At 45.0% G+C, this 19,212-nt stretch overlaps 1 protein-coding gene across 1 annotated transcript in view; it reads left to right on the top strand.

Moving 5' to 3' along the window:
- LOC137377935 (sodium/hydrogen exchanger 2-like) overlaps positions 1-19,212 on the top strand; it is a 332,862-nt gene that overhangs the window by 149,980 nt on the left and 163,670 nt on the right. Inside the window, exons 4-5 of the mRNA XM_068048001.1 lie at positions 9,658-9,875; positions 12,003-12,199. Of these exons, the coding sequence (XP_067904102.1) occupies positions 9,658-9,875; positions 12,003-12,199 (415 nt within the window). The remainder of the gene's footprint in view (positions 1-9,657; positions 9,876-12,002; positions 12,200-19,212) is intronic.

Below are 19,212 nucleotides of genomic sequence, written 5' to 3' on the forward strand. Positions count from 1 at the left end.
AATCCCTTGGTCCTCCTTTGCTGAATTCTAAACTGCTCCCAATCCTCAGATCTGTTGATTTTTCTGGCAGATTTGTATGCCTCTTCCTTGGATCTAATGCTATCTCTAATTTCCCTTGTAAGCCATGGTTTGGCTACATTCCCCATTTTACTTTTGCACCAGACAGGGCGCAAAATGAACTCTGGGTGGGGGACTTCAGTGTCCATCACCAAGAGTGGCTTGGTAGCACCACTACTGACTGAGCTGACTGATTCCTAAAGGACAAAGCTACCAGACTGGGTCTGCGGCAGGTGGTGAGTGAAAGATCTATTTGACCTCGTCCTCAGCAAACAACCTGTCGCAGGTGCAACTGTCCATGACAATATTGGTAAGAGTGATCACCGCACAGTCCTTTTTTGACAAATACCTGTCTTCACATTGAGGATACCCACCATCGCGTTGTGTGGCACCACCACTGTGCTAAATGGGATAGAATTCGAATAGATCTAGCAACTGAAAACTAGGCATCCATGAGGCGCTGTAGGCCATCAACTGCAGCAGAATTGTTCTCAACCACAATCTGTAATCTCATGGCCTGGCATATCCCCCATTCTACTGTTGCCATCAAGCTGGGGACCAACCTTAGTTCAGTGCAGGAGCGCATGCCAGGAGCAGCAACAGGGATACCTAAAAATGAAGTGTCAGCCCAGTGAAGCTACTTGCATGCCAAACAGTGGAAGATGACAGGGCTAGATGTTCCCACAACCAACGGATCAGATCTAAGCTCTGCAGTCCTGCCACATCCAGTCATGAATGGTGGTGGACAATTAAACAACTAACAGGAGAGGGTGGCTCCATGAAAATCCCCATCTTGAACAATGGGGAAGCCCAGCATATCAGTGCAAAAGATAAGGCTAAAGCATTTTCATCTATCTTCAGCCAGAAATGCCGAGTTGATGATCCATCTCGGCCTCCTCCTGAGGTCCCCAGCATCACAGATGCCAGTTTTCAGCCAATCCGATTCACTCCACATGATATCAAGAAATGACTGAAGGGCTAGGGGCCCTGACAACATTCCAGCAATAGTACTGAAGACTTGTGTTCCAGAACTGGCTGCGCCCCTAGCCAAGCTGTTCCAGTACAGCTACAATGCTGGCATCTGCCCAGCAATTTTGAAAAATGCCCAGGTGTGGCCTGTGCACAAAAAGCAGCACAAATCCAACGGGCCAATTACACCCGATCAGTCTACTCCCAATCATCAGCAAAGTGATGGGAGAGATCATCGACAGTGCTATCAAGCTTAGCAATAACCAGCTCACTAACCACTCAGCTCCTGACCTCATTACAGCCTTGGTCCAAACATAGAGAAAAGAGCTGAACTCCAGAGGTGAGGTGACAGTGACTGCCCTTGACATCAAGGCAGTATTTGACTGAGTATGGCATCAAGGAGCCCTAGCAAAACTAGAGCCAATGGGAACCAGGCAAAAAACTCTCCATTGGTTGGAGTCATACCTAGCACAAAGGAAGATGGTTGTGGTTGTTGTGGGTCAATCACTTCAGTCCCAGCATATCACTGCAGGAGTTCCTCGGGGTTGTGTTCTAGGCCCAACCATTTTCAGCTGCTTCATCAATGACCTACCCTCCATCATAAGGTCAGAAGTGGGGATGTTCACTGATGATTGCACAATGGTCAGCACCATTCGTAACTCCTCAGATACTGAAGCAGCCCATATGCAGCAAGACCTGGACAATATTCAGGCTTGGGCTGATAAGTGGCAAGTAACACTTGCCACCCAAGTGCCAGGCAATGACCATCTCAAACAAAAGAGAATCTAACCATCTCTCCTTGACGGTTAATGGCATTACCATCGCTGAATCCTGGAGATCACCACTGACCAGAAACTGAACTGGACCAGCCACATAATTGCTATGGCTACAAGAGCAAGTCAGAGGCTGTGAATTCTGCGGCGAGTAACTCACCTCTTGACTCCCTAATGTTTGTCCGCCATCTAGAAAGAACATATCAGGAGTGTGATGGAATATTCTCCACTTGCCTGGATGGTTGCAGCTCCAACAACACTCAAGAAACTCGACACAATCCAGGACAAAGCAGCCCGCTTGATTGTCACCCCATCCATCACCTTCAACATTCACTCCCTTCGTCACCGATGCACAGTGGCAGCAGTGTGTACCATCTACAAGATGCACTGCAGCAACCCACCAAAGCACCTTAGACAGCACCTTCCAAACCCATGACCTCTACCACCTAAAAGGCCAAGAGTAGCAGATGCATGGGAACACCACCACCTGCAAGTTCCCCTCCAAGGCACACACCATCCTGATGTGGAACTATATCACCTTTCCTTCACTGTCACTGGATCAAAATCCTGGAACTCCCTTACTAACAGCACTGTGGGTGTATCTACAAAGGACTGCAGCGGTTCAAGAAGGTAGCTCACCACCTTCTCAAAGGCAATTAGGGATGGGCAATAAATGCTGGCCCGGCCAGCAACGCCCACATCCCATGAACAAATAAAAAAAAAAGAAAATTAGAGGTGGGCCTCCATGACTCCATCCTCTGACCCCCCACCCCACGCCAGATCGTGGGTCCAAAGGTGACACAGCCCATGGCATCTGGCACTGCAGAGGCTGTCCAGGATGACAGTAAGTGATTGCCTTATGCCTCTTCTCAAATCCCTCCTGATATTCCCCCTGACATGTGGCAACAATTGGAAGTTACAGATTGTGCAACCCTGGAACTCCAGCTTTCCTCCGCAAATCCCTTCCCTCTCCTCAATCCTCTCTTTCTGAATTTATGCTTTCAGATACCCAAGAACTGCCACCTGGACAGCCTCAGCACTCACAGGAGGATGAGCAAGAGCAATGTCACAACACTGATGAGGAGGCTTTGTCACTTGAACTTACAATCCCAGTCACCACTTCAGATACTGACATGCGGTGAACTTTAGAGGCTGGGATTGAGTCAGGATCAGCGTGTGGTGAGCCACTGGGCACAAGGGGGCTGCAGCCAGGCAAAGGGGAAAGGGTGGTTCTGCTGCCAGCTCACTGGAGGGTGAGGTTGCATACGAGGACTTCAATGGTGCAGCACGCAGGAGATAGCTGATGATGGTGCACACTGAGATACTTGGTGCATTGACTAGCCTGCCAGACAACTTCCTGGCTCTGCAAGGAACATGGAACAGTCCAGCTCCAAATGGCAGAGCACAGAACTTGGAGCCCATCCTTTCCAGAAAGGAAGTGTTGATCAACTCCATGACAGCACTGTTGGACTGATCCATGGTGCAGCCTCTGGTAGCCGCTGTCTCAGCTTCCACTGCAGAACAGGTAAAATCCTCCTGACTTCTCAGTGTCAAAGTGGAAGCTCAGACAGAGAGCATGAGATTCAGAGTTGCTGCCTTACAGATCTCAATGCTCAAAAGGACATGCAGGCTCTCGTAGCAGTCCAGCAGATTACTAGGATTGCTGAGGTGCCGCCCCATGGGAATGGCAGTGGCTCTGTCAGGATGACAGCACTCATGGTCCCACCTCTGCCACTCCACCAGTGCCCTTTCTGTTACCTGTCAGCCAGCCAGTCCAGACTACTGCCACCCATGCCAAGGTGGTTCAGTACGAAGCCAGGCCCTCATGTCCCAGATCTATTCAAGGGCGTCCTGCAAAGCCATCTGCAGTCTGTAGCATTTATCAACCTTTGAGAAATTGCAGTTACAGCAGATAATTAGGAAGGCAAATGGAATTTTGGCATTTATTGCCAGAGGAATAGTGTATAAAAGTAGGGAAGTGATGCTGCAACTGTACAAGGTATTAGTGAGACTGCACCCGGAGTATTGCATACAGTTTTGGTCCCCTTACTTGAGGAGGGATGTAGTTGCATTGGAGGCAGTTCAGAGGAGGTTCACTAGATTGATTCCAGAGATGGGGGGTTTGTCTTATGAAGAGAGATTGAGCAGTTTAGGTCTTTACTGTCTAGAGTTTAGAAGAATGAGAGGAGATCTAATTGAGGATATAAGATGAATAAGGGGATTGACAAAGTTGACGTAGAGAGTATGTCTCCTCTTGTGGGGCAATCTAAAACGAGAGGTCATAATTATAGGATACAGGGTAGCAGATTTAAAACAGAGATGTGGAGAAATTACTTCTCTCAAAGGGTCATGAGTCTGTGGAATTCAGTACCCCAGAGTGCGGTGGATGCCGGGACATTGAATAAATTTAAGGAGGAGGTAGACAGATTTTTAATTAGTAATGGGTTGAAGGGTTATGGAGAACAGGCAGGAAAGTGGAGTTGAGGCCGAGATGAGATCAACCATGATCGTATTGAACGGCAGAGCAGGCTTGAGGGGCTGAATTGCCTACTCCTGCTCCTAGTTCTTATGTTCTTATTTCAAATTGACAAGATAAGCATTTGAGGCCGGCTGGATGTGTTTAACACCATATCAGAAGAGGAAGGCTATCACCATTCACGGTAGCAACAAGATGTGGTGGTGAGAACAGCACAGTCACAGGAGGGAGGTGCACAGGAGGGAGGGACACAGGAGGGAAGGACACAGCAAGGAGGTGCACAGGTGGGAGGGACACAGAAGTAAAGATCATCAAAGGAAACCCAACTCGAGCCCGAATGCCGGACCTGCAAGTGCGACCCGACCTGACCCGAACCCGACACGTCGTCGGGTCCCGTCGAAGTCGGGTCGGGTAGCAGGCCTTTACACAGGAGGGAGGTGCACTGGAGGGAGGAACATGAGAGGGAGGGACCTAGGAGGGAGGGACATAGGAGGGAGAGACAGAGGAGGGAGTTGCACAGGAGGGAGGTGCACAGGAAGGAGGGACACAGGAGGAAGGGACAGGGGAGGGAGGGACACAGGAGGGAGGTGCATGGGAGAGATGTGCACAGGAGGGAGGGACACAGGAGGGAGGGTCACAGGAGGGAGGTGCACGGGAAGGAGGGACAGAGGAGGGAGGGACACAGGAGGGAGGTTCACAGGGGTAAAGATCGTCAAAGGAAACCCAACCCGAGCACGAGTACCGGACCTGCAAGTGCGACCCGACGTGACCCGAACCCAACACGTCGTCGGGTCCCGTCGGAGTCGGGTCGGGTAGCAGGCGTTTACACAGGAGTGAGGTGCACGGGAGGGAGGAACATGGGGGGGAGGGACACAGGAGGGAGGTGCATGGGAGGGAGGTGCATGGGAGGGAGGGACACAGGAGGGAGGGACACAGGAGGGAGGTGCATGGGAGGGAGGGACACAGGAGGGAGGGACACAGGAGGGAGGTGAATGGGAGGGAGCTGCACAGGAGGGAGGGACACAGGAGGGAGGTGCACGGGAGGGAAGGACACAGAGGGAGGGACACAGGAGGGAGGGACACGGGAGGGAGGTGCATGGGAGGCAGGGACACGGGAGGGAGGGACACAGGAGGGAGATGCACTGGAGGGAGGGACACCAGAGTGAGGGACATAGGAAGGAGAGACACAGGAGGGAGGTGCACAGGAGGGAGCGTCACAGGAGGGAGGGACAGAGAGAGGTGCACAGGAGGGACGGACAAAGGAGGGAGTGATACAGGAGGGAGGGACACAGGAGGGAGGGACGCAGGAGGGAGGTGCACAGGAGAGAGATGCACAGGAGGGAGGTGCTCTAGAGGGATGGACACAGGAGGGAGGTTCACAGGAGGGAGTTGCATGGGAGGGCGGGACACAGGAGGGAAGGAGACAGGATGGAGGGACACAGGACGGAGGTGCACAGGAGAGAAATGCAGAGGAAGGAGGTGCAGAGGAGGGAGGGACACAGGTGGGTTGCATGGGAGGGAGGAACACATGAGGGAGGTGCACAGGAGGGGGGACACCGGAGGGAGGGACACAGGAGGGAGGTGCACAGGAGGGAGGTGCACAGGAGGGAGGTGCACCAGATGGGCTGCAGCAGTTCAAGAAGGCAGCTCGCCACCAATTTCTCAAGGGCAATTAGGGATGGGCAACAAATGCTGTTGCAGCCAGCAATATTCACTTCCCATGAAACAAATAAAAATGGAGGTAGATGCACAGAATGGACATGCACAGGAGCGAAGTGCATAGGAGAGGGGCTGAGGTTATATTGTGTACAGACAGAGGCTCAGCTTCCTTGACCTCTCAGAAGAGCAGTGTTTCTGAGGTTGAGGTTGAGGTTGTCACATCAGGTGATGGCAGACGTCTGCAGCTTCCTACAGGAAGATCTGCTCCCTGCTGGATCTGGTGGCCACACAATACCAGAGGCTGTCAAAGTTAATACCGCCCTCAACTTTATCACCTCCGAATTCTTCTAGGCCACTACCAGTGGTATATCCAGGATCTCCCAGTCAGATGCACCCAAATGCCTAAGGCAGGTCACTGATGGCTTGTTTGCCAGGGTTGCCAATTTTGTAAATTTCCCCTTGATGACATAACCACTCAGTTTCGTCTAATTGGCTGGATTCCCTCAGGAATAGGGTGTCATCGACTGCATTGCAAGCATTGTGCAGCAGGGAGGATTGCAGGTGTGTCAGAGATATTTGTAATTCTGCTCCAAGCTACCTGTGAGCTCCCTGTCTCTCCATCTGAAAGGCACACAGATGTATCACTTACCTTCAGGGCCTCCTCCTCTCTATCTACCAGTTGGACAATTTGAAGCAAGCCTCCTCTGGTCCTATCCTTCTCCCTTGCATTTTCCATTCTCTTCTACGAAGGGGAAAGAAACAGATCTGTGAGTGAGTGAAGGTGAGGGCTGCAGTGCATTTGGTGACAGTGACTATGAGACAGATGCTGTTGCGTAAGGATTGAGGTGAGTGTCAATGCGGGGATGATTAAAGCACAGGCTATAGGTGCATCAGCAAATCTACACTTTTCCAGACCTGCTTAAGTCATTAACCCACTTCTTACATTGCACATTGCTCCTGCTGCTCACCTCCTTAGCTGTGTCCAACTGTGCCTTCTTTGTGAGAGCTGTAGGTTTCTTCCTCCCATTGCTAGAATTCCAGTGAAGCATCATTGGATCCTGGGAACTGCCTTTGGTCTATGTCCATCATCCATCCTGAACACCTCCAATTTCCATTTGTGCATTGTCCCTTTAAATATAACTGTGAGCACATCATGCAGGTGTGTATCACGCCTGCTGCACATCTTGGAGACGCAGAATCCAGAAGTCAGAATTAATTGGTGCAATTGAGTTGAGAGTACAGATTCCAACCCACTCAGTTGACTTCCAGGTTTCCTGCAACACGAAAACCGCCTTCAGATTAATATTGGGACCTTTGACTTTGTTGAGTGGGTCAAACTGGACATGTACTCCTGGGGATTCATATCTAATTGGTCACATTCTCACCAGGTCTATAGATTTGTAAACATATGGAATAAACAAATATAGTTAACAGTATGGTAATTAACTCCTTGGACACCAGATGAGGTATCAGTGAACAGGGACAGAGATAAAATACTCTTATTCAATTATAGCCTCATTCTTTTGAGACTCTGGGATTCTCATAAGTTAAACAAGACCAGTCAGGGTTGAATAATCTTGTAATGTTAGATTGATATTCTAGGGTTTCTACTGAATTACTGTTGTGGACCAGGGGGAAAGTTCACAGATTTGTCTTGAGAAGTTTCATCGCTGATTAACTCTTCCCTCAGGTGATTAAGAGAGTTGTGAGAGCCCATGTCTGTGGAAAAGAGTGAACGCAGTGACCGAGTACATTTTTATTTCATTTTAATTACATCATGGGATACTAACAGCACACACTTAACACATCTTTATGAAATTTATCTCCCTCTACTTCAGCCAAGTAACTGAACCATTAACTTATATCAGGTCAATGCCTCTGCTATAATAACTGAGAGAATTTCAATCAAACTTGTACCATAGTATCCCACAGTGTCATATCATAGCTTATGTTCCTAAAACCAATGATGTGTCATCAAGATTTTACACTCCTTCAGCTATTTTGATATCAAGCATTCCCAAGTTTGCTAAAGAGCAAGGGTAACTATAGCACCAATCAAAAGTGTTTCACTTTGCACTGATGTATTGATTCCTTAAACGTGGCCTGCTTCCAGAGTCAGGGCTCAACCTGACAACAGAGTGAAGATTTGAAACATAGGGTGGAATTTTATGCTGGCATTGGGGGTCTCAATGCGGGGGAAACCGACACCGAGATCCCCATGCCGTCTCTTAAACGGAAAGCCTGCCAAATTTAATACCAATCAGGCACTTAACGTGACAGCGGTGGGCCCCCCGTAGGATTAGGACCCCGTCACCGGAAGTCCCAACCTTGCAGAGCGGCCGGCCTCTGATTGGGGCTCGCAGGGTGGGGGTTGTGGAGGAGGGGGGAGAGAAGTTGGCATCAAGGGAAGGAGGGTGGTCCTCAGCAGGCCTACCCTTCCTGATGCCAGGTCCCTCGTTCAGGCACTAAGAACCTTTGAATGAGGGAGCCCCGCCCGTCAGCCGAGAAGCAGCCCTCTTGGTTTATTGTACCGTGCTTCCCATGCAGCGACAGGGCTGCCCGCCAAATGGTTAGTTGTGGCTGCTGTGGGAAGAGGCCCTTAATTAGGGATTAATTACCCAGTTAAGGGCCTCAATTGGTGGCGGGTCGGGAAGGTCATTCACAGGCCTTCCTGGCCCAGACTAAATTTCGGCGGAGCCAGGATGGACCCCGCCACCATCCCACCCAATTTTATGCTCTCCCCGCCTCCAAACCCGCCATGGGGGAGAGCATAAAATTCCACCTGTAATCTCAGCTGGCACTCCAGCGCATTGCTGAGAGAGCTGTGCACTATCAGAGGTCCTGTCTTTCAGCTGGGACATTAAACCAAGACCCAGTCTGGCCTCTCAGGTGGATGTAAAAGATCTCATGGCACTATTTTGAAGAAGAGCAGGGGAGCTCTGCCTGGTTTTGTGGTCAATGTTTATCCCTCAACCAACATCACAAAAAACAGGTTGTTTTTCATATTCGTTCTTGGAATGTGGGTGTCACTGGCAAGGCCAGCATTTATTGGCCATCACTAATATCAGGTCATTTTCACATTGATTTAAGGATCTTGTTGTGATAGAGTTAGCTGCCAGGTTTCCTACATTACAATGGTGAATTAATTGACTGTAAGTGCTTTGGAATGTTGTACAAGGCACAAAGATGCATTTATATAGGGCCTTTCACAACCTCAGGATTTCCCAAAGCACTTTCCTTGAATTAGGGTTCGTTACAAAAAAATCTTCAGTTTTTTTTGGAAGGAGTGCCAGACCTTTCAGGAGTGAAATTAGGAAACACCTTTTCACGCGAAGGGTGGTAAAAGTTTGGAACTCTCTTCTGCAAACAGTAATTGATGCTCGATCAATTGTTAAATTGAAAACTGAGATTGTTTTTTGTTAACCAAAGGTATTAATGAATAGGGGGTAAAGTCAGGGATATGAAGTTAGGTTGCAGATCAGCCATGATCTCATTGAATGGCAGAACAGTGTTGAGGGACTAAATGTGCTGCTCCTGTTCCTGCGTTCCTAAGGAGAAGATCTAGTTAATTAGTATCTAGCAGATACTGAAACCAGATTTGGAGGTTAACAATGTTTTAAAATAATTGCAACCCAGATATTGATTTGCCAATTGTATTGATAAGGGAAAGTCACGGTTATGCCTCAGTTGTTTCAATTAATATTATGTAAATGTCTCTTTCAGAATTATAGCCTGCTCTATGAGTATGAAACGATATGTGGAGGCTAATATCTCTCAGAAGTCTCACACTACAATCAAATACTTCATGAAGATGTGGAGCAGTGTGAGTGAGACCCTCATCTTTATTTTCCTCGGTGTTTCCACTATTGGGGACAAGCACGAATGGAGTTGGCCCTATGTATGTTTCACAATGATATTTTGCCTTGTCTGGAGAGCAGTTGGTAATTAGAATTTATTTTTTCTCTCTCTTTTCAATAACTTACTCACCCTTACCCCCACTTCCAACCCACACACATCCCATAATATTTCCCAGCCAAGAAGGTGCACAGATGTCGTGGCAATGAAACTAAGACACTTCAGCGGTAACCTTTAGAAGGTACAAAAGATAGAGTTGCCAACTCTCATTGGATGTATTCCTTGATATTTTATCACGTGGCCTCCCATCTCCAACTGCCCTATCCAGTCAAATGGCTTTCTTTCACCATCTCCAAAATTTTTATAACTAATAAAGTAAATCAAAATATATATTTTTTTAATGCCCCAATTTTTCTCATGGGTTGCTTGCAGCAATTTCCAGGAAATTAACCTTTAATTTCTGGAGACTCCAGGAGAATCCTGGAGGGTTGGCATGCCTAATGAGAAAGCAGCATGGAGATAAGAAAGCTGCTGATTTTACTTCTTTCTGCATGTGGAAAAAGTAATTCCTGTGCCCGTTGCCTCACTTCTTGTGGCATTGCATTCTTGCCATGTAGATAATCGTGAACTTAAATCCCAAGCTCAGCAGTTTGTAGCAATTGAGGCACCAGAATGATGCTCACTTCAGTACACAATCAGTTTCCCTTAAGTACTGATTCCCTTTCATTCATTATAGTGTTGTATGAATTTGCACTGCACAAATTGTAATCCTAAACAAATTGGCACGATCTAACCAATACTTTCGTTTTCTAAATATATATTTAGCAGCATTTTGTAGAGGGAACAAAAAGGTACAGCAGATGAGAAGATTAATATGTGCTGAAGAAACACAGTGAAAACACAAGATAAATTTTATAAGAAATTATCGGGATATTGCGACACCTTCTGGTGGAGCAAAGATCTCCTCCCCACACTCAACCTTTCTGTCAAGCAAGACTTTGCGAAGAATGCGGAGACTCACAAAGTTTTACTATCATTACTCAGCTTACAAAGAACAATGCGTGATGCAGATCTGGGGCTGATATTTTGCTGGGCCCTCGATGCCACGGGTCATGGCGCAGGGGCCGGTAAAGTGTTGCAGGGAGAAGCACACCTCAACCCGGGACGTCAAGTAGGGCCCGCCGCATATTATCAGCAGCGGTGCAGACCCTTCAATGGCTGGCTGCTCCTTCATCTGCATATTTAAATCGACAGTAATTATACTGAAACTAGCTGACCTGCCATCCCACGCCGATTTTACGGCCTCTGTTCAGCCTTCGCGCGCCTCGGAACTCCGCACAGAGTTCCGAGGCAAGAATCTGGTGGGGATAGGGGAGTAATAAAAATTTAAGGGTGGGAGGGGTGGAGGAGCGAGGAAATCAATGTTATTGGATGTGGGGATGGTGGGAAGGGGTGATAGGCCAAATGTTATAAGCTTAGTGGGTAAAGTTCGGGTAGGGAAAAAGGAATGTGTTGGTTAGTTCGGGCATTGAAATAACCATGGGGGGGCATGGTTGAGGAAGGGCCATCCACATATTTTTTATTGTTTAGTAAAAATATCATACTGCTGCCCATTTAAAAATTTGAAGTAATTCTAAGGACTTAAAGCCCTTTAAAAACGGCGCCAGAGCCTGCGCAATGGCGGCGGACACCCTTGCCGGGGACACAGACATCGCCGCTACACGTTGGGGGCGGGCGCTCTGCTCCTGCTATTTAAATGAGCCCCTGTGTGAAATATCGTGGGGGTTCTGCAGCGGCTGCTGAATGCGGCACCCCCGCCAAGTTTGATGGGCGCTGCTGCGGAGCGCGGCGCCCGAATAAAATTCAGCCCCTGCTCTCTGATTAAGCGCAGATTTACCATGATCTTAGCCTAGCATTCAGGCAGATTTTAGGAATGAGAAACCATGGCTTGTTTAGTAGATGTGATTTTCTATCAGTTATAATGCTTTCCCTAATGTCAAATTTAATTGAAGATGCACAGGGAGAAAACTCAATTTTCTAGAACAAGATTAACAAGAGCCTGTTCTTGGGAAGATAATCAAACTGTATTTTCAGGGACAAATGAAAGCAAAAGAATTTTATTTTCTCAATGTTATCATCCTCAAATGTTTTAGTCGTACAAAGCACTACCAATGTCTAGTGACAGATTTCCTTCTCGTTTTTTTTGTTTTCAGGTGTCATTTTCTTGACATTTATCGTGAATAAGTTCCGTGTGAATGTCGTAACAAGGAAGGATCAGTTCATCATAGCCTATGGTGGATTGCGAGGAGCAATCTGTTTCTCCCTTGTTTTCTTACTTCCAAACTTCCCTCAGAAGAAACTGTTCACCACAGCTACAATAGTGGTTATCTTTTTTACAGTCTTTGTTCAGGTAAGCAGGGATTTTTCTATTAACAGCGTATTATTAAATCTATGTTCTGTTTGCCACCTTGACTTTAGAAATATTTCTGATCCCTTCGGTTGTGATGTCACTTTGGCCATGGCCAATACACGTTTTCAACAGCGGACATTATTCTCAATTACTGAGTCTGTACATCCCCCGCAAACAACCGTCTGCATTAAACTGCTCCCTGGGTCAGTCTATTCTTATAACCCTCAGCTCATGCACGAGGATGGTGAAAAATCCTGCACTATTATAGCAATCACAAGCTATTCCATATGAGGAAGGTCACCGAGCTCATTTCAGCCCATGTGCTTAGAAAGAAAAACTAAAAGTTCCACCATCACAATATGCAGCTATGTCTGTAATGGTTAAGATTTCCACTTCCACATACTCTCTGGAAGTCTATTCAAAATGTTGAATACCCTTGTGGTGTTGTAGGTCAACTCAATCACCACAGGAGCAGACTCAGGTATAGGTTTTGATCATTTATTCGAGCATATGCAAGGAGAGTCCACCTTGGGCAGTCCAAAACAGTGCTCTGATTTTACACACAAGGATACAAACTTATTTACTATTTTTGTCACACAATATGGTCAAACAATGGATGATTGATCATGCACTCGAATGAATACAAAGTTCTACTCTTTCAGTGCGCACTCCAGATATCTCTAGCCTGAGTCAATTATCTCTTTGTTTCACATTAGTCAAACATTCCATAGTTCGCTGATTGTGAAGCCTGCACCGATCCCAGCTATCAACCTTCAGTCCCGAATTCTGCCTTTTGCCCTAGCAGCTTGTTTGCCTTTTTCCCATCCTGACTTAACTATATTCTGCTGAGCTGTCTTTCTAATTTACATTTTATGTCTACTTAACCCCTTCAGTGGGAAGTGATTCTTCGTGACATCAGTACTCATTTACTTAACATTGGATTGAACATATGCTTCCTTGCACTGCTGTTGTGGTTTACTTTGAATAATTTTCCAGATTTATCTTTTCTATGCTGGTTTTATAACTTCTACACAGTTTCTCTTTCAGTTGCCTCCTCACATAGTATGGATAAGGCTAATCCAGATCGCTACTGTTATGACCAGGTGGGAAAGGGGGTCTAGGGTCCCCTCTCAGCCTTCACCTGGTCTTACCGTAATAGGGTTTAATTTTAAACGCACCATTTTCTTTTTAGCTCTCCCTGAGCGAATCCTTGTTCACTAACTTCCAATTATAGAAACACAGAAAATAGGAGCAGGAGTAGGCCATTTGTCCCTTCCAGCCTGCTCCACCATTCATTATGATCATGGCTGATCATCTAGCTCAGCAGCCTGTTTCAGCTTTCGCCCCATACCCTTTGATCCCTTTAGACCCAAGAGCTATATCTAACTCTTTCTTGAAAACATACAATGTTTTGGCCTCAACTGTTTTCTGTGGTAGCGAATTCCACAGGCTCACCACTCTCTGGGTGAAGAAATTTCTCCTCATCTCAGTCCTGAAAGGTTTACCCCGTATCCTTAGACTATCACCCCTGGTTCTGGAGTCCCCCACCATCGGGAACATCCTTCCTGCATCTACCCTGTCAAGTCCTGTTAGAATTTTATAGGTTTCTATGCGATCCCCCCTCACTCTTCTGAACTCCAGCGAATATAATCCTAACCGACTTAATCTCTCCTCATACGTGAGTCCCGCCATCCCAGGAATCATTCTGGTAAACCTTCGCTGCACTCCTTCTATAGCAAGAACATCCTTCCTCAGATACAGAGACCAAAACTGCACACAATATTCCAGGTGTGGCCTCACCAAGGCCCTGTATAATTGCAGCAAGACATCCCTGCTCCTGTGCTCGAATCCTCTCTCTATGAAGGCCAACATACCATTTGCCTTTTTTACTGCCTGTTGCACCTGCATGCTTACCTTCAGCGACTGGTGTACGAGAACACCCAGGTCTCGTTGCATATTCCCCTCTCTCAGTTTCTAGCCATTTAGATAATAATCTGCCTTCCTGTTTCTGCTACCAAAGTGGATAACCTCACATTTGTCCACATTATACTGCATCTTCCATGCATTAACCCACTCGCTCAACTTGTCCAAATCACACTGAAGACTCCCTGCATCCTCCTCACAACTCACCCTCCCACCCAATTTTGTGTCATCTGCAAATTTGGAGATATTACATTTAGTTCCCGCATCTAAATCATTAATGTATATTGTGAATTGCTGGGGTCCTAGCACCGATCTCTGCGGTACCCCACTAGTCTCTGCCTGCCATTCGGGAAAAGGCCCATTTATCCCTACTCTTTGTTTCCTGTCTGCCAACCAATTTTCTATCCATTGCAATACACTACCCCCGATCCCATGCGCTTTAATTTTACATGCTAATCTCTTATGATGGGACTTTGTTGAAAGTCTTCTGAAAGTCCAAATAAACCACATCCACATCCAATTATAAGGCAAAGAAACTAGCCAAACAGGTTTTCTTAGGTTTAAAGAAAAAAGGTTGAACTTTACTAAACTTAAACTCTAATTCGGTTAACGCCTACAGATATGCGACGTGCCCACTCTAGCATGCATATGTGATATACACATGCAGATAGAGACAGAAAAGAGCAGGAGAAACAAAGTGGAAAAATTTGAGGCAATATCTGAAGATGGTTTTTCTTATTGTCCTTCGAGTTCACTGTAGAGTCCTTGATTGTAGGGAGGTCTTGCTTTTTGTTGGGGCCCAGTATTCTTCTTAAAACTTGTTCGATGTAGAAGACTTTTCTCTCTTGAAGTTCATGTGTCCTCAGTGGCTTCAGAGGCTTGTGAGAAAGAGATGGGAGCAGACAGGAGAGGTCTTCTCACCCCAGGAGCAAACAATCTTTCCCAGTTCAAACTCTGTACAATTCAGAAAAACCCAGGTTGCCAAGCAGGTTACTCATGTGACTAGCTGGTCTGACCGCGTCTGTTTGTGGAATCTCTTGTCTTAGCTGACCCTGGAATATCTCTTCTTACACACAATACCTGGTGCTCAAAGTCCATTGTGGGTTAAATTGGAGCAGGGAATAGCCCCTTTGTCCATCCAAGCACTTTCCAGCCAAATGTCTGGTGATTTTTTTTAACGAGTCCTTTCTTCACTCTCGTAACAGTTTAAAAATCAATGTTCATGTGACAAAATTAATATGCCTCATTCTTGGCAGGTGGGGGCCCAGCATGGCACTAGTTTAAGGGAACAAAATAACTTATATTTAGATTGCCTCTTATTATGCTCCCAGGATGCCCTACAGGGATTTACATCCGATTGATTACCTTTGAAATGTGGTCACTATTGTCATGTGGCTATTAAATCCACAGCGGTAGATTTTGGTCTCCACCAGTAAAGTGGTAATCTGACGGAGCAGAAGTAATGTGTTAGGAAACCTGCCCAATTTACATTCCATGAAATGTCTTCCCTTGTCGTTCAATCCTCTAATACTGAAAATCAGACTTTGGCTCTTCTCTGCACTGTTGATGTGTTTTAAATGTGTCCTCGTGTGTTGAGGTCATCAACTTGGACACAGATCTGACTGAAGTTAGCAAAATTTTGAATGACTTTGATAAATTAAATAAGGAAAAACAATTTGCCCTGGATGGTGATTTTGGTGATGAGAGGCTACATATTTGAGATCCGTATGAAAAAAATGAAACCAGAGGTTGGGAGATATGCAGAGGGTTGTTGGTAATGGAATGCCCTGCCAGGAACAATAATGTGTTAGGACCGAGATGGGAGGATTGCACTGTTTATTCTAGTACCACTTCTCCACGGGTCACAACATATAGTTAAATTTTTTCCCACTTACCGTACGGTCAGTCATAACTATTTTTATCCCAGAATAAAACACACCAACCAGGTTTCTTTGATAAACAACAAAATTATCAGTTTATTATTTTTAAGAAGTCCTAATCAGTAAAGCATAAACAGAAAAATTGAAATATTAAAGTTCCCTTTTTACCTTAGCCCCTCACACTCACACACATGGTAAAGCTATTTTTAGAGCTCTATTACAGACAAAAAAACAGACTTGGGCTAAATACTTACTCTTTCTTGAAGCAGATGAGATATGTTGTGTTCCAAAACTGGAATAAAGTCTGTCCTCTGAATACATGCAGATGGGTCACTGGGATCTTTTAGAACAGTTCTTTTCAGGCGACATTGAGAATTAATTTAACAGGCTTTTCTTCAAAGGCAGGAGATGAGATGAGTTGACACAGTGGGCTTCTCAGGGTCTTTTAGAGATGTACTGGAAAGCTGAGCTGGATTGTGGTCTTCTGTCTTTCCTTAGGAATTCTCTTCTCTCCTTGGAAGTTCTCTCCCTTTTTATACAGTTCAACCCTAACTCAAAACAATTCAAAAGCGAAACCAATGACAGGCCAACCTTTTGACCTCCATCAATCTTGACCTGTCACTTCTTTGTAAACAACTTCTCCAGGTGTCCAAAGTTCTCTGTTGTTTATTGTGCTGGAAGTCAGGTGGTTTCCTGGAAAGGCTTGTTGTTGTTGCTGGAAGTCAAGTGGTTTCCCAGAAAGTCTTGTTTTCCTCATAAGACCCTCAGTGCCCCTTTTAAAAAAAAATTCCAGGGGCTGTTTTTTCAAAGTCGAGTGGCCTTTACATTACCCCCTTTGAAAACACCAAAGTTTAACATTTCTTGAATTTTTCAAAAATGAATCCTCAAAAAATATCTTTAACAAAACACAGAGGCACTTTCATAACAAATGGAAGATAAAGCAGAAATGGCTAATTATTTAAAAAAATAAAAATTTAAAGGGTATTGGAAAAGGTCAGGGGAATGGGATTAAGTGGGTAACTCTTTCAGAGAATGGCCACAGGCAAGATGGGCCAAATGACCTCCTTTCAACTTTCAACCTCGCCTTCAGCTACACTATTCATAGAGTTTGTATGCTGCCCAGGTTTTCTTCCAATGGTCAATACTTACTGATATCCATATTGATTTTCATCTGCCCTCATTGAGATTTTAACTCCTCTGTGGGTCTCTGTCTGCCTATCTTTGACTTGACCTAACCCTCTTTGGTTTGGTATCATCTCTGATTTGACAAGTTTGCTTGGAGTTTCTGAATCTAAGTTATTGATATAAATTAGAACTGACTACTGGGGGGCATAGCGTTCAGCACTTCCTGTTGCCCCAACATCACTTTCCTGATAAGCGGCCACTACTTCCATTCCTTCAGTAAGTTTATTAAGATCCATTTCTCATTGCTTGAAGCAGACTTTTATACAGAACATTAGCAAGCATTTTAAATCCATCATCCCAGATGTTTTGCTCCAGTCCACTGATGGTGTCAGATTCTTCACTTCAGACATCAGTAGTGTTTTACTATAATATTAATGTGCTATTACTTAAAAGTTTGACATTCTATTTCACAGAACTGCATGTTGCCAAACATACTACAATCAATGTAAATATCTTGAACCATATTTTACATGGCGATTTTACAATTTCTGCTGATATATTATACTAGAATTTCATGTGAAAAAGAAAGTCTTACTTTTATATAAGCACCTTTCACAACCTCCCACAGCATTTTATAGCCAATGAAATGCCAGGCACAGCTGTAAAGTAGGAAATGTGGCAGCCAATTTGTACACAACAAGGCCCCACATATAACGATGTGAAAATAACCAGATAATCTGTTGCTTAAGGGATAACTACTCCACTGCTCCACTTTGAAATAGTGCCTTGGGATCTTTTACATTCATCTGAGAGAGCAGACAGACCCTTGGTTTAAAACCCTTGAGCCAAAAGGCAGAACCTCCAACAGTGCAGCCCTCCCTCAGTACTCCACTGGCATGTCAGCCTAATTTTGTGCTCAAGTCTCTGGAGAGGGGTTTGAACAAACAAATTTCTGACTGGGAGGTGAGAGAGCTGCCAACTGAGCCAAAATATTATCAAGTGTTTAACTTCTCTCTGCAAATTCAACAGAGGCTTTAACCTATTTATTTAAATAGTTTAGCACCTCCGTTAAAGTGGATAGCAAAGGAAAGTCTAACAATCATGTTAGATGTTCATCCAATAATATTAGATGTTCATCGGCTAATATCTCTCAGTCATTTCTCGGTTATCCTTACTAATAGTCAATTATTTTATATTTATATTTAATCGTGTAATGTTCCTTTTCAAACCCTTTATTGTGTATATCAAAAATAAATCTTTTGAAAAGGTACAACAGCTCAATTTACTGAGTGAGTGTGCTCGTACAATTACAATGCTATTGACGACACTAAGACCATGTCACAGAAGAGATCAAAACTTCTCATCAACAGATCAATAATCAGCTTTAAGAAGCTGAAATGAGAACTGCACAAATTCGATGTTAGGAAAGAGATGTGTGATGTTAAATATGAATGAAAGGATATTTCACATTTGAACTGAGTTCTGTGTTCCATTTCTGCTGCCAAATCATAAAGAAAATGTTCAAGTTATGGGAGTGGAGTGGAGAAAAACCACAAGGCTCGTTCTGCTGTCAAAGATTTGAGTTAGGAGAAAATAATGGGGAAAATGGAAATCTTCAGGCTGGAGTTTCTGTCAAGTTGTGTTGGTTTCTTGGTGCAATTTGTCTGAAAGCAGCCAAACCAGTACTGACGATTGTTGAGCTTTAAACTCAAATTACGTCCAGTGCAAATTGAGTTTCTGCGTTCCTTCATGCTAGTTTAAAAATATTATGCTAGAAGCTGGCCCCACCCACAAAACTGGCTACACCCACAGATTAAGTTAATCGCCATGGCAAATCTCCACTAATTGTGTCCCTTTGCAGACTTTCAAGGAGGCTCATAAAATTAAGCTGTTTCTGATAAGACATAGGGGCATTAAAAGGCATGTTTTAAAAGCTTTTACCTATTTAAAAAAACTAAGAAACAGACTAGTGCACACCAATGAAGCTGGTAAATGGTTCTGTATAGTTTTCTAAAATCATTTTCAGTCATTTAAAATCAGGCTACTCACAGGTAGTGGATTCAAACTCATATTAAAATGGTTATT

Source organism: Heterodontus francisci, chromosome 15 (assembly GCF_036365525.1).
Source record: "Heterodontus francisci isolate sHetFra1 chromosome 15, sHetFra1.hap1, whole genome shotgun sequence".
Classification (NCBI taxonomy): domain Eukaryota; kingdom Metazoa; phylum Chordata; class Chondrichthyes; order Heterodontiformes; family Heterodontidae; genus Heterodontus; species Heterodontus francisci.